The sequence below is a fragment of the Leptopilina boulardi genome, unplaced genomic scaffold (assembly GCF_019393585.1).
Source record: "Leptopilina boulardi isolate dan_hultmark-lab unplaced genomic scaffold, ZJU_Lbou_2.1 LbouV2_324, whole genome shotgun sequence".
NCBI classification, from domain to species: domain Eukaryota; kingdom Metazoa; phylum Arthropoda; class Insecta; order Hymenoptera; family Figitidae; genus Leptopilina; species Leptopilina boulardi.
The window spans coordinates 536,743-553,593 of NW_026137890.1; the positions used below are offsets into that span (position 1 = coordinate 536,743).

The 16,851-nt window shown below is 32.2% G+C and overlaps 2 protein-coding genes across 4 annotated transcripts in view; both read left to right on the forward strand.

Annotated features, from left to right (window-relative positions):
- LOC127284327 (elongation of very long chain fatty acids protein AAEL008004) overlaps positions 1-16,851 on the forward strand; it is a 272,157-nt gene that overhangs the window by 253,615 nt on the left and 1,691 nt on the right. For all 3 annotated transcript variants that reach the window (XM_051309725.1, XM_051309724.1, XM_051309723.1), the window contains one exon: positions 12,059-12,330. In XM_051309725.1, coding sequence (XP_051165682.1) covers positions 12,059-12,330 — 272 coding nt within the window. The remainder of the gene's footprint in view (positions 1-12,058; positions 12,331-16,851) is intronic.
- On the forward strand, positions 14,203-16,846 carry LOC127284325 (uncharacterized). Its single transcript, XM_051309717.1, has 2 exons — positions 14,203-15,046; positions 15,320-16,846. Exons 1-2 carry the CDS (start codon positions 14,777-14,779, stop codon positions 16,331-16,333), a joined length of 1,284 nt encoding a protein of 427 aa, XP_051165674.1. The 5' UTR covers positions 14,203-14,776; the 3' UTR covers positions 16,334-16,846.

Here is a 16,851-nt window from a genome sequence, read left to right on the forward strand (position 1 = left end):
ACGATAAAAAGGTCGGACCATCGGAGTAAGTTCGACCTCACTCCCCAAAGACTCCCGTATTTTTATCAATTGCAAATGCGGAGACCTGATGATCCCAGCCTTGGTGGACACTGGAACAGCTTGCTCATTCATCGATACCCACACAGCAAATCGCCTGGTCAGCCAAGGAGGAGTCACCAATCTGGAGGACATCATCGTGGCCATGGCTAATGGTACCCAGTTCAAGGTCAAGACTAGTTTCGACATGAAAATGACAGCCGGAACTACCAAAGTGAATCACAAGTTCCTGGTTCTACCAAAACTATCTCAACCTATGCTGATTGGTATGGACCTGCTACAGAAGTTCAACTTTTCACTTCTCATTGATAACCAAGATATACGGCTATTACATGAGTCATTCAAGGTTGAAGTTTGTGAAATTGGTCCATCAGGATTAACATCGCTCAATAAGGACCAAGAAAGTGAACTAAATGCTTTCATAGAAAAGGAAAAACTTTTATTCCAAAATATAAAAGGACACACTACACTTCTAAAACATATAATTCATCTCGAAGAATCAAGCAACGTTATCAACCCCGGAATCCAGTAACCCAGGAACTCATGAGACAAGAAGCCTTGGAAATGCTGAAACAAAAGGTTATTAGAAAATCTAGTAGTGCATGGAGCTCACCGGTAGTATTAATAAAGAGGAAAAACGGAAAATGAAGATTTTGAATCGATTTTCGTAAATTAAATAAAATTACAAAAAAAGATGCTTATCCATTATCTCGTATCAACTGTATCCTTGATCAGCTTAATGGTGCAAAATACCTTTCAACACTTGATTTAAAGAATGGATACTGGCAGGTGGAGTTAGAAGAAAAAAGCTCCCCCCTCACAGCTTTCACAGTACCTGGTATGGGACTCTTTGAATTCATAGTCATGCCTTTTGGACTACATTCAGCACCAGCAACGTTTCAACACATTATCGACCGAGTTATACCTCCAGATTTGGCACCTAATGTATTCTCATACCTAGATGACATCGTTGTTACATCCGAAACTTTTGAAAAACACATCAACTTACTTCAAACAGTTTTTTCCAGATTACGTGAAGCTAAATTAATACCAAATTGGGAAAAGTGTTTTTTCGCTCGTACACAACTCACCTAGCTTGGACACCTAGTGGACGAAGACGGACTACACCCAGATCCTGATAAGGTGGACGCCATTTTGAAATTACCTCCACCTACTAACCAAAAAAAATTGAGAAAATTTTTAGGCATGGTATCTTGGTACCGTCGCTTCGTAAAAGACATATCGATCGTGATATCGCCCTTAATCAAGTTATTGAAAAAAGATACTCCGTGGATCTGGAAAGAAGATCAACAATTGGCCTTTGAAAATCTAAAAACTTTTTCATCATGTACTACACCCTCTAGACTTCAAGGATATCCCTTTTGAAGACCAATGGAAATTATGTGTGCCCAAGGAAAAGAGAACATCAATTTTACAGAAAGTACACGACGAAAAAACTTCAGGTCATCTGGGCGTGGCCAAAACACTAGCACGCCTCGGTGAATTCTTTTTCTGGCCCGGAATGTTACGAGATGGTGCAGCATACGTTAGAAATTGTCAAAACTGTCAACGTAATAAAAATTCTCAACAAGCAGCAGCGAATCACATGCATGCTACTCTAGTAGGAAATCCTTGGGAAATGCTATCTATCGACTTCATAGGCCCACTTCCTAGGACAACTTCCGGTAACACAATGCTTTGTGTTATCCAAGATCGCTTTACTAAGTGGTTAGAATTAAAACCACTTAGAAAAGCAACATCAATATTAGTTATAACTACTTTAAAAGAAATTTTTTATCGTTTTGGTTGCCCACAGAAAATAGTGTCAGACAACGGTAGACAATTTATAAGTAAGGAATTCAAATTTTTGCTTGAAGATTTTGGTATCACTCATCGTCTTACACCCCCTTACTCACCGCAATGTAATCCAGTGGAACGAGTTAATAAGGTAGTTAAGACTATGATTAGACAATACATCGATAGCAAGAAACCGGACTAGGACCGACATCTACCGGAACTTCAATTCGCCTACAACACTGCGAAGCATACATCGACCGGTTTCACTCCTGCCTTCCTTACCTCTTGCCGAGAATTTTTCCCGCCTGGTTTTCAAGACTCGCGTTTAAACTCACAAACCAATAATGCATCTACTAAGAGAATTGAAAAATTACAAGATACACTTGAACTAGTTAGGGTAAATTTAGCCAAGAATTTTAATACCCAACAAAAACAATATAATTTACGAAAACGAGAGTGGAATACTATTATAGGGGAAAAAGTTCGTAAAAGAAATTTCCATTTATCAAATAAAATGGAAAAGAAAAACGCAAAATTATTAGAATAATTCAGTGGTCCATTTATTATTAAAAAGAAAATTTCCTCTGTAATATACGATTTTGTTAATAATAAAGGTAAAATTTTTCGCCACGTGCATTTAAAAGATTTGAAAAATTTCATAGACGATATTCCAACCAATAATATTGTGTCTCCTCAATAGTGGTGTCAAAGACCTCTAGTATAAATGAAGCCAAAATTCAAGGAATCACCCTTAGTACGCTAAAGTCATTTTACGATGGAAGTACAAAAACAAATAGCTCGACGCGAACGCGCTAAAATAAGTAGAGACGCTATAGACATGTCCGCGTTAAATCTCGAGATTCCTGAGTTCGATTTCAATTATCAAACATTTTTCGGGATCAATAATTTTGTGCCGTGCAGTAAAGACGAATGCAGTTTTGTGGCCCCACTTCAACCAATTGCTGGTAGGGTGCACGAAAAAATGAGAGTTTTCGCGCCTGCCCCCAAACCGCCGAGATTGCAACTTCCCGCCAAAAAAGTTGCCACGCCGCTGCCATTAATTAGAAAGGATTTTGAATCCATTCTAATAGATATATGTCAAAAGGAAGAGGAACGGATCCTGAAGGAGAAAAATAAAAAACTAAAAACAAAAATTAGTAATTCTAAATTACCGGTGGTCAAACTTACCCGTGTTCCGCCACCCAAAAAGATTCCGACACAAAAAATTATTTGTGCTTCGCCGCCCCCCAAAATCCCAGTTGAGACAATTATCAGCGATGTCCTTAGTCGCTAAACAAAAAATCTCGAAGCAAATGAAAAAGAAGCAGCTCCTACCAAAGAAAGATAAAAAAATTGTTGTAAAAAGTGTAAAACCGGTAATCATGGAATCTAAAGTTCTCACCATTCCAATAAAAATTCTGGAGAAAAACACTCATTGCCCTAAAGTGGAAACCAAAAGTGATTCGAACAATAATAACATTTCTATTGTTAAAAATAATATTAAAAGCAGAAAAAACCCCCTCCAAGTGAGCAAAGCGCTGGCCCATTTGCCCTTCACCGTCGTAAAACTTCCTGGTGGGCCGTGGGCTAAGGTTCCTATCGGCCCTCCCCGATATAGGATTCCTGTGGAGGACGGCAATTGGAATCTTCGCCTAGACCAAACCAACAGACACATTCGTCTAGCAAGGAAAGCATTGTAAGTGGTACTTAGCCAGGAAATATTCGTATTACTTAAAATATTTTTTTTAATATATATTTACACTACCGTCGGAAATTGTCGGTACGATTGACGTGCGCGGGATGAAATGTTGATGTCGCACCTAAATTAAGATATTTTAAGTTTGAGAAAAGCTAGAGAATTGAAACTTAGATCACCTGAAAGCTGATAAAATTCTGCTTCTGAATATATACCTAGAATTTTTTTTCGACTTTCTGGAGCGATTATAACACTGGAAATATTTCGAAAAAAAACGTCTAATTTTCCCAATATTGTACCCAGTTTTTGATTCCCTGCATAATATAGGAAAATGCAAGGAAAAATTTGTAACTCCTACAACATAATCTTTAAGATCTTAGCTTTAAAAGTAATTTTTAAGACTTAAAAAATATTGTTTCGTTTTTGAGATAAGTTGAAAAATGTCAGAGTATGTTTTTTACACAACTCAGCGTCAAAGATTAGTTCTTGCATCCCCGCTGCTTCGCCCGTTCCTTGCGCCAGGGCCGAATATGCGTGCGGGCCCCTGCTTGAAACCCGTCTTGTATTTTTTTACATTTACAGTTATTGATTATTATAAATGTTATAAATATTTTATTATTATTAATATTTATATTATTATTATTTATTATATTATATTATATTATATTATATTATATTATATTATATTATATTATATTATATTATACATAATTAACTAATAATAATAACATTTTTTAAATAAATTAATTAATATTCTAATAATCAATAAATGTAAATGTGAGAAAATACAAGACGGGTTTCAAGCAGGGGCCCGCACGCATATTCGGCCCTGGCGCAAGGAACGGGCGACGCAGCGGGGATGCAAGAACTAATCCTTGACGCTGAGTTGTGTAAAAAACATGCTCTGACATTTTTCAACTTATCTCAAAAACGAAACAATATTTTTTAAGTCTTAAAAATTACTTTTAAAGCTAAGATCTTAAAGATTATGTTGTAGGAGTTACAAATTTTTCCTTGCATTTTCCTAGATTATGCAGGGAATCAAAAACTGGGTACGAAATTGGGAAAATTAGACGTTTTTTTTTCGAAATCTTTCCAGTGTTATAATCGCTCCAGAAAGTCGAAAAAAAATTCTAGGTATATATTCTGAAGCAGAATTTTATCAGCTTTCAGGTGATCTAAGTTTCAATTCTCTAGCTTTTCTCAAACTTAAAATATCTTAATTTAGGTGCGACACCAACATTTCATCCCGCGCACGTCAATCGTACCGACAATTTCCGACGGTAGTGTATTTTCGAAAAATTATTATTTTTTTTTCTCTTTTTATTATATAAAAAAAATACTTTCATCCTTTGTATTTATTACTCTCCCTAGACGCTCATTAAAATTCGCTTGATAAGTAGGGGGGATGTAATGAAAGTATTCTTTTTTAAAAAGGATTATTCCCCGCGAGGAATATATTTCTCATTTTAGTATATTCTGTATATATATATATTCAAGACAGCTCTCTCGCTTTGAGCCAAGTAGTGAGTAACGACGGCGCACACTTGCCGCGCCGCCGGCTCTCTCCTTTCCCCGCGAGTCCACATACTCTCTCGCGACCATTCAATATACTTGATCGCACAGTTCCAATTCTTCAGTTCGCCTTCGACCGGCCTCGAGGTGCTCCTCGGGCCAAACGACGGCGGCTCAACTCCTCGCTCTTCCTCGATCTCTTTTTCCACCCTTTAAATCCTCTCTTTTCACTAGGTGAGCTGGAGGCCTGTAGGCGCTCCTGCGACCCCCGGCTGACTGAAAATCCTAGAAGGAGATGTGCAGGTCCTGTAGGCGCTCCTGCGGACCCGTAACACCCTTCGCCCGCTTTCCACATCCTCTCCACGAATACACCAGGTATGTCTATAGGCGCTCCTGTGAGAGACCAGGGTATTTCCTTTTCCACCTGGGGAACCAGGTTACTCTTCACACACACACACATACATCTCATACTCAGGACCGTCAATGTCGAGTAGAGGCGCCCCTCTCTCGACCTAGACGATGCCCCAGGTCAACTGCCATCTCGAGGCGCTCCTCGGATGAGGGTGACACCTGGTGATTCACAAAACATCATATTCGTTGCACTAGCTTCGCGTCGGGCACGAAGGTGGGAACCGTATCCCACACCTAGATTCTTCCCGATTACGTATAATCGACTAACATCGAATTCATGATCAGCGATTATAAATTTATTATATAAATAATATAAAATTGAAGTGAAATTTAAAAAAATTAAATAATTATAAATTTTCAAAAATTTATAACTTTCGAGATTTGTATTAAAGATATGAAAAAATCAATGTTAGGAAAAAATTATAAATTGTTATAAACAAATTATATAAACAAATTTTAATTTCAGATAATTACTTTGATCGATTTTAATAAAAATAGTGACCCAGGGGTTTTTGGCATCGCTGATCACAAATTCGATGTTAGTTTTTCAAAAAATCAAAATCGACTAGCATATTTAGTAAGGCAGACAATTTGGAAAAATTAAATTCGATTGAAAATTGTTATTTAGGTCTTTTTGTTACTGTATATAAATTATACGTCAGTCTTTTTAAAAATTTTGAATGTCTTCTAAGAAAACTTTTTTAAGCGAATCCAATAAATTTTTAAAATTCTATCCGCCATATTAGATCCGCCATTTCGAATTTTGAAAAAGTGACCTCGAATTCGTGGTCAGCGACCCAAAAAACCTCCGAGTAACCAGATTCAAGCGAATTTAAGCGATTTTTAAAATTTTGTCCGACATATTGGATCCGCCATTTTGAATTTTGAAAAACTGACATCGAATTCGTGATCAGCGACCCTGAAAACCCCAGAGTAATCAGTTTCATTTAAGTTAATTAAAATCATTGCCCAAAGTAACAATTTGTTTATATAATTTGTTTTTAACAATTTACTAATGTGTCTATATCATCATTCTACAATTCAGAGATCCAGAGGAGTAAATTTAAATACCTATCAATAAAAACTTTACATTTTTTTTGCAAATAATAGTAATATGTAAAAAAGTACGTTTTTGCTTCCTCGTGGAGGAAGCTTTGTTGTCCTTTCGTTTATAAAACTTTTCAAAGTGACGGAAACAAATTTTTTTCTTTATAGAAACATGTTATATGAGATCCTGATCAATTGTCTGGATGTATGTATGTGTGTGTGTGTGTGTGTGTGTGTGGATCCCTTTTTTGTTTAGAAGATAACTTTAACAGGTTTTAATGGATTTAGATAAAATTTGGTAGGCTCATTTATCATATTAATATCTCAAATCTGACCAAAGGATTTTGAAAAATACTCCAAAAAAAAAATTTTATCGTCTTTTTTCCAAAAATTTTTTTTTAATCGAAAAAATTTTTAAATAGAAAAATTTAAGGTTATATATAATAAAATCGTATTCCTTACGCCAAGACGAATCGATCGATATATATAAAGTATTCATTTGAGGTAAATTTAAAGAATTAATGAAAGTTAAAAAATCAAAAATTCACATTTTGGCTATAAAATTTTGTGATTTTTTAAATAGAAGTTTATATATAAAATAATTGTATTCCTTACGTCAAGACGAATCGATCGATCTATATAAAGTATACATTTGAGGTAAATTTAAAGAATTAGTGAAAGTTAAAAAATCAAAAATTCACATTTTGGCAATAAAATTTTGCTTTCTCCACGAGGAAGCAAATTTTTTTGCTGATCGTAAAGAGGAAGCAAAATTTTCATGTAATGAACATCTGAATTTACAACTTGTTTTATTTGTTTATATTAATATAATTATTTATTCAAATTGAAAATCAAAAACCCCCAAGAAACATCTTTTTATGGGTGTTTAATATAATTTTTTCTTTAACCTGACGTGGTAAAAACTTCAAAAAAGTTTTAAATTATAGTATAAATCGTATACTACATGACAGGCAGTGCTTAGATTCAATCAGCAATGTTCAGCGAACAACCCAAAAATGATAAATAAAAATAAATAGCTCTATGAGTGCAAGTAGAGTGCGCGCGCACATGAAAAAGTTGTGCTATATGAAAATTTTTGATTGGTTCAGAGCTTTTTTGATTTGATTCTTATAGTTGACAGTTCAAGCTTTAATTTAAGACTAATTAGAGACTTCTATCACCTCGGCATCATTCTCTACACGTGATGAAAAAACGCCAGAAACAGGGTTTTTTGAGACTTTGAGTCCATTTTTCTCAAAATCTCGATGTGATGAGAACTTTTGGAGGTCAGATTCGTATTCAGCGATTAAAATCCTATAAGAATAGCTATGTCCGACCTTTGAACCAGAAAAAAGTTATTTTTTGTCGACCAGTGTTATTTAATAAAAATAAATGTTTTTTTTTGAAAATATGTATTTTTATACACAAAATTACAGATAAATCGCGCACTTGAACTAACAAGTAAGCACTGCACTTTACACATTAATTATTCACTAATTAGAGCTTAATTTAACTAAATTATTTAACAAATCAACTTAACTAATCATAATTTACCAGTATCAATGGTTTTTAACCATATTTCATGTTTTAACATCTTTTTTTTAGCTTTTAACCAAAGTTAACCAAAATCGAACCATATTCGGTTCGAATACGGTTTTCCTAATTCGCCAGGGGACAAATTCAATATTGACACTAATAATCCTTTTAATGCACAGCCGAATTGGTTTTTCAATCTTTCAAATACTACAATTTCTGACAATGTTTCCAACTTTATATCATTGGGCAATAATTTTAATTTTAATATTGATGAAAAAAATAAACATATGAACACAACAATTGATTATATAAAATCCGTTGAAAATTTCATTATATCTTATAATTTAAATATTGGAATTTCTAATGATATAAGAAATAAACTTATTAATAAATTGCGTTCTTATGAAAACATAATAATTTTATTTTGACTACTACTGTAATTTTTTTTTGAAAAACTAACATCGAATTTGTGATCAGCGATGCCAAAAACCCCTGGGTCACTATTTTTATTAAAATCGATCAAAGTAATTATCTGAAATTAAAATTTGTTTATATAATTTGTTTATAACAATTTATAATTTTTTCCTAACATTGATTTTTTCATATCTTTAATACAAATCTCGAAAGTTATAAATTTTTGAAAATTTATAATTATTTATTTTTTTTAAATTTCACTTCAATTTTATATTATTTATATAATAAATTTATAATCGCTGATCATGAATTCGATGTTAGTTTTTCAAAAAATCAAAATCGCCATATTGGATCCGCCATTTTGAATTTTGAAAAAGTGACCTCGAATTCGTTATCAGCGACCCTGAAAACCCCCGAGTAATCAGTTTCATTTAAGTTAATTGAAATCATTGCCCAAATTAACAATTTGTTTATATAATTTGTTTATGGCTCATTTCATTTAAATTGTCATATTCGTGTCCCTTGCCAAAAAAAATTATTTGATATAACCTTAGTTGAAATTAATTTGTTTATATAGTAAAAAGCAATAATTTTCAATAATTTTTCTACTTACAAGGACATAAAAGTGATTTTCATAATATTGGCAGAACAAAAAGCAGGCAAAATGTCATAAGTGTAATGCGTCCCCGGAGACATTTTCAATGTTCAAATGAATGAAATGTCGAAAATATAGTGTTTAAACCAGATTAAAAAAATGTTTCGTTAAGTATTAGTTCTATATTTAAGGAAAATCAAGTGTTAGTAATTAAACTTTATTTTATACAATTTCCAGAAAATGAAAATGACGTGTCCCTTACTTTTGTATTTTTACGTTTTGCCGGCAGAATTTCCTACTTTTACCTGCTATTTAAATTACCTTATGAGCAAAAAATTTCTTTACCATCGCATGAGCAGCAGAACATAACAACGAAGTGTGTGAAAAAAACGAAAACGATATAAGTATAAATCTGCTCGTTTGTCATAGAGGCAGAAAAAGCCGAAACACTTTCGTAATTGAATTTCTGTCAACAGTGTAACGCCTTGAAAATTTTTCTTTTATCTTGATATCAGAATGGATTCTAATGTATTTTTGGGCACTGAACACGATCCCGGATCTTAAAATTGCCTAGTATGTCAGGATTTTGGAAAAAGTGGGGGTAAAAACCCCCAAGAAACCTTTTTTTTATTGGTGTTTAATATGATTTTTTCTTTAACCTGACGTGGTAAAAACTTCAAAAAAGTTTTAAATTATAGTATAAATCGTATACTACATGACTCGTACACGCAACCCTCCCTCCTAATTTTTCCATAAAATGGGGTTATAACCCACCCCCAAAATTTTATATTTTAATTCTTTCGGTGAAATGAATAAATATTTATTTGTTTTATGTTCAAAATGTTTAAGGACATAAATTTTGCATTTTGCCTATATAATTTTTAACCCCTTCGCAGTCCATTTAAAAATCACTTATAGGCCTAATAAGGTTCCAAATAGAGCTTCCAAAAAATTTGATTTCATCGTATTTAAGATTTTTGGATTCATCTGGTATCAAATTCGAATTCAGCGACTCCAAAAACCCACAAGAAACAAATTTCGACCGAATCGCATCAGTCTTAAAATTATCCGCCATATTGGGTCCCCATATTGGATCCACCATTTTAAATTTTGAAAATCTGACGTCACATTTGTAATTAGCAACCCAAAAAACCCCTAAGTAACGAGTTTCAAGCGAATCGAATCAACTTGTAAATTTTCATTGTCGCCATTTTGGATCGGCCATTTTGAATATTTTAAATCTGACTTCAAATTCGGATTCAGCGACCCCAAATACTTCAGTATATTGATTACCAGTCAAATCAAATTATATTTAGTATTATTATTTTATCAAAAATTGACAGAAAACAATTTTTATTAGATATGACGATTTCTGCCAAAAAAAACCGTCTGCCATAAGAAATATATGACTTTAATTTTGTGACCACTATTTATTTTGTTAATTTAACATGTTAAACTGTTTAAAAAAATTAGTTTCAACCTTAAAATCAAAATTTTCCAACTCAACTTTTCTGGAAGCTGAATATGACAATTTAAATGAAATGAGCCTTATAACAATTTACTAATGCGTCTATATCATCATTCTACAATTCAGAGATCCAGAGGAGTAAATTTAAATACCTATCAATAAAATCTTTACATATTTTTTTGAAAATAAGAGTAATATGTAAAAAAGTACGTTTTTTATTTGTTTATATTAATATAATTATTTATGCAAATTGAAAATCAAAAATCGGGCTCGAGGGATCTCTTACAATTTTATTAAAGATTATTTAAAAAAAACATTCCATAAACGGTTGCGATTTGTAGGCTCTGGACTGTTTTGAACCCTACTTTTTGATTTCAAACCACTGTGAGGCACTAGTATATTTTTGAAAATAATTTGTTTTTATTACCTTTATTTTATTGAACATCCAAGAAATACAATGTGTTTCCTTATGAAAACTATTAGAAAGAAGGGAAATACAAAATATTTTCAATAATATACGAGTGTTCGAGTGTTAGCCTGCTTGTCCGAAGTTACCCGCTTTGACAGTATCAGGATTTTTTCTACAATAATTATTTAAGAGTATTGGAAAATATCATTTAAGTTAAAGGAATGAGTACTTTTACAATGGTAGAACTTTGAAAACTGCTTGGGGTCTCACAGACCCCATGTGTGCTTCTTGTTTGAAAAAATAGGTGTGTTCTCCGAGGGTTAAAAATTCAAAATGTCGGAATCAATATAGTGACAATTTTCCAAAAAATTAAAATTGCTTAAAATTTGTTACTCTGCGGGATTTTGGGGTCGCTGATCACGAACCTGTAGTCAGATTTTAAAAATGAAAAACGCGGAACCAATATGGTGGTCAATTGGAAGTAAGATTTTAAAAATTCATAATGGCATAATATAATAGGTGTGATTATTAGTGTAAAATATTGAAAGTACTCTAGTAATTTTTGTGAAAATGTATTTTTTTAGTAAAAAAAATTATTTTTTAAATTTCAAAGGCATTGTTATTTTGAAGCTATAGAAATTTAATGCGCAACATGTAAATTTTTAAAAAATATGTAGCCAAAAAATTACTGGAGTTTCCAGTATAATTTTAGTATAATCTGACATCAGAATCTTATGCAGTGAACTCAAAAAACCCCAAGTAACAGATTTCAGAAAAATCCTGCCAATAAAAAAAATGTTGGTTGACAAATAATAAAAAACAAATTTATTTGTGTCAAATATTCGATTACTTGACTATTATCAAATAAATTTTTACTTCAACCAAATAATTTTTATTTGCATTAAATAAACTGTAAGTGAATCAATAATTTCAGTATTCAAGGTAAATACCATTTAATAGATTTAAATAAAAATTATATGGTTCAAGTAAATATTTATTTGTTAATAATTATGTATTCATGTATATGTTTGCATATACAGTACTAAACTTAATCAAAAAATTCCTGTGATATTTTTAAGAATTTCTTTTGACAATTGTTTTTCTGTAATTTAGATCCTAGAACAAATGATTGGTTCCTGATAAGCTCACCAGTGCCAGGAGCAAGTATCCTTATAGGATATTTGTATTTCGTTCTATCATGGGGCCCAAAACACATGGAACATCGAAAACCCTATCGATTAAACAATGTCCTAGTCGTTTACAACTTCATTCAAGTTTTGCTAAGCATTTGGTTGTTCTATGAAGGCCTCGACGCAGCCTGGTTGAAAAAATACAGTTGGAAATGTGAACCTGTTGACTTCTCCAACTCTCCAGATGCTCTAAGGGTAATTTTCTTTTATTTATAATCCACACAGCAGCGAAAATTTTCTGAAACTTGATATAAGATTTCACACAAAACTTTCATTACAAATTTCAACTTTACTTAACGCCAATAAATTAGATATCTGTAATAGTGAAATATTAAACACCGAAAACGAAACATTCAATGTTTCCGATGTCGCCCCAGATAGCACCGAAGTTTGTTGGAAGTTAACGGCCATAAGTTCGGAAGTTAACACTGTTAACTTCCCGGAAGTTTTGAATGTCCTCAGAGTTTAAGTTAACATTATTAACTATTAACTTGCAGTTGTAAGAAGCTTTTTCTGATAAATTCAAAATTAGAAAATTTTTTTTTCAAGATGTATGTATTTTATTACATCCATACCTTCTCTATAAGCAAATGTAATTAAAAAGTATTGCGCAGCCCTAGCCGCCATAGAAAACATCTGTGTATGTAAATGGATTTTTAAGTTTACCATAAAAATTTTGTGTAAATTTACAAAGGAAAACTTTCAGCGAATTTATTTTTCTAACTTTCAACAAATTACCCAATCAACACGAAAACTTGCAGGAAGCTTGTCGTGCAAGATTGCAGGCAAACATGTAGCAAGTTTGGTGCAAGCAACAAAATGTCCTCTTACGGCAAGCTTGCTGCAAGGTTGTATAATATATTTAAAAAAATTTTAGAAACAATTTGTTTCTAAATAAACATGAAAGTCACCTTGCTTTGGAGGTTAAAAAATTTATTGCGCAGCCGTAGGAGCTTCCGTTTATAATTGTTGGGTAACAGTGTGAACTTAAACTCTGAGGACATTTATAACTTCTGGGAAGTTAACAACGTTAATTCCAAACTTATCGCCGTTTACTTCCTGTAAAGTTCTGTGCTTTCTGGGTGAAAATGGATTTCTGGACTCTAGGTCAAGAAGAAGAATAAATTACTTCACATCATTATTGAAGACAAATGTATTTACATTGATTTTGTATATTAGATTAGACATTCAAAATCTGTTATTGACAATACTTTTCTGAATTCTTCACATCTCATTTATTGTATACACCCACATATCACGTAAGCGTGCAGCAAAGTTGCGGCAAGCTTGCCGCGCAATATTGCCATCCTTACACGGCAAACTTGCCGCAAGCTCCAAAGGTCTCGTCTGACTCAAGCTTGCATGGTAAGCTTACCGAAAGATTGCTCAGTAAGCCTACCGAAAGATTGAAGTGTAAGGTTACTGCAAGATTTAATAATAAGATTATCGCAAGATTGCTTAGTAAGCTTCTAGTAAGGTTGCAAAATAATCTTATTTTTAACATAAAAATTTTTTTTAATGTTTTATCTAATTTATACAATTTTATCATATAAATTTGATTATATAAATTAAACGAAACATTTTTTTTTTAAAATTTTGTTTAGGTTTAAAGCAAGGTTATTTTTCAACCTTGCACCAACCTTGCTACAAGCTTACTGAGCAATCTTAGGATAATCTTATGGTGTAATCTTGTAGTAACCTTACACTGCAATCTTTTGGTAGGATTACTGAGCTTGCCGCAAAGTTGCTTCAAGTTTACGTGCTATCTGGGCATAATTAACAACATGAATCTTATATTAATAGTTGTAAAAAACATTCCAACAAAAACTCAATTTTTTAAAAAATGACCCTGGCAAATTAGGAAAACCGTATTCGAACCGAATACGGTTCGATTTTGGTTAACTTTGGTTAAAAGCTAAAAAAAGATGTTAAAACATGAAATATGGTTAAAAAAAACCATCGATACTGATAAATTGTGATTAGTTAAATTCATTTTTTAAATAATTTAGTTAAATTAAGCTCTTATTAGTGAGTAATTAATGTGTATAGTGCAGTGCTTACATTCAATCAGCAATGTTCAGCGAACAACCCAAAAATGATAAATAAAAATAAATAGCTCTATGAGTGCAAGTAGAGTGCGCGCGCACATGAAAAAGTTGTGCTATATGAAAATTTTTGATTGGTTCAGAGCTTTTTTGATTTGATTCTTATAGTTGACAGTTCAAGCTTTAATTTAAGACTAATTAGAGACTTCTATCACCTCGGCATCATTCTCTACACGTGATGAAAAAACGCCAGATACAGGGTTTTTTGAGACTTTGAGTCCATTTTTCTCAAAATCTCGATGTGATGAGAACTTTTGGAGGTCAGATTCGTATTCAGCGATTAAAATCCTATAAGAATAGCTATGTCCGACCTTTGAACCAGAAAAAAGTTATTTTTTGTCGACCAGTGTTATTTAATAAAAATAAATGTTTTTTTTTGAAAATATGTATTTTTATACACAAAATTACAGATAAATCGCGCACTTGAACTAACAAGTAAGCACTGCACTTTACACATTAATTATTCACTAATTAGAGCTTAATTTAACTAAATTATTTAACAAATCAACTTAACTAATCATAATTTACCAGTATCAATGGTTTTTAACCATATTTCATGTTTTAACATCTTTTTTTTTTGCCCGAACTTGGTAGTTTTCGGTTGCGGATGTCATTCGGCACACTTATGTGCTTCAGCGGCGTGCTTAAAGTTACCAAAAACAGTGGAACAATTTGCCAGAGACGTTTACAACTATTTTGTAAACAGTACTAAACGTAAACAAGAACTACAAGAATTTCAAATTTTTGCTGAAGAAGTTGTACACAAAATACTTAAACTCAGCACAACCAGATGGCTTTCTTTCATTGTAAGTATATAATTTAAAATTTATTATATTAAAATGGTTTTTATTATATTTTATTATTTGACGTTTACATATACAAAAATAATTTTTTAAATATCTATTAGTTAGGAAATTGTAAAATTTGTAATTTAGAAAAAAATTACAAATTTTAGTACAATTTAATAATTTAGAAATTTTAATTTTATAATTTTTTTAAATTTTAAACTGTCAATTAAGAAAATAAATAAATACATTCATAGAAAAATTTACACAAATAATTTGACTTTTTATTTTCAGAACGTTGTGAATAGAATATTGGAACAGTGGTCCCCTCTGACACTCTACTTTCAAAGCGCTGTTTTAGAGGATGATTTACATTCTGCGAGGCCAATTTTAGAAGCTTTACACAACCCTGCTTACAAGTTGTATTTTAAATTTTTATCGCATGCTTTGACGTGGACTGTCAAATTGAACCTTCAACTACAACGGGAAAAGCCTCAAATCGCGACATTGCTCAAAAGTGTTACGGAGATATACAAATCGATTCTAAAATGTTTCATCAAGTCAGACATTCTCAGCTCTACTGACCTGTCAAGAATTCAGGTAGATTATCCTCGGAATTTTAAACCACTTGAAGAGATGTACTTTGGTGCGAAAGTGGATGCTTTTATTAAAAGCGACACAGCCATTGATCCTAGAGAATTGCACAATTTCCGATTGCGTGCACTTGATTTTTACATTGAACTAGCGAAGCAAATTAAAATGAGATTCGATTTTAAAAACTCTGATCTGCTGTATGCATCGAATTTTTCTGTTGAAAATGTTTTAAGCGGCAACATAATGTCTATTTCGGAATATGTAAATTTATATCCATCGATTGACAGCGACCCGGAATCTGTGAATTTGGAATGGCAATTGCTTCCTGAAGTATTTAATCTTCAAGAATGTTCGAATTTGGATGATATCGACTTTTGGTCCATGGTTGAAAAAAAGAGAAATGGAGCTGGCGAATTGGTTTTTTCAAATTTGATGAAAGTTGTCAAATATATCATGGTGTTTCCACATTCCTCAGCTGCTGCGGAGCGAACATTTTCACAATACAATTTGATTAAATCAAAATTGAGAAACAGATTAAAAGTATCGACGGCTGCTGCAATTTTACGCATTAAAGATGGTTTACGGTATAATGTTTTATCTTATCGAACAATCACTTTGAAGGAAATTTCCAGATATTTAGAACAGCAAGTTCAGAATGTTGAACAAGTGGACGACAACGAAGATATCGACGACGTTTTTGAATTATTATCGTAAAAACTTTTTACGCTTATTTTTAAAGCTGTTTTATACATGTTAATATTTTAAAAGAATTTATTTAAAATATTTAAATCTACGTTAATTACGTGAAAAATTTATATTTAAATTAAATATTAAATAAACATTAAATACATGCATAAAAGTTATCATTTATAATATTTGAATTTCCCGCCATATTATTACCTATTACTACAGATTTTATACATCAGTACAATTTAGTACATATCAGACCTAGATGTCAGTACAACTCGCCATTTCATTCTGGTAACCCTGTACAGAAAATTTTAAATTATTTTTCACATTATATGCTAGTTGAGACTAGTAACAAACAACTCTAGAAAATTCGTTTCATATGTCTAGATTAAATTTACCCTCGGAGTACACATCTCTTTTTCAATCCAGACTTAATTTTTTTTTAAATATTCTGTAAACCATGAAGAATAAGTCTCCGTACTCTAAATAAGTAATTATTTTATTGATTATACAGTTATAATAAAAAAGCTCATTTTTTCATT

Excerpts from the sequence above, each read along its gene's own strand:
- LOC127284325 (XM_051309717.1), top strand. The coding sequence starts at position 14,777 with ATGGTTTTTAACCATATTTCATGTTTTAACATCTTTTTTTTTTGCCCG. Across the intron at positions 15,047-15,319 it reads CCAGATGGCTTTCTTTCATT|AACGTTGTGAATAGAATATT; the intron begins GTAAGTATATAA and ends TTTTATTTTCAG.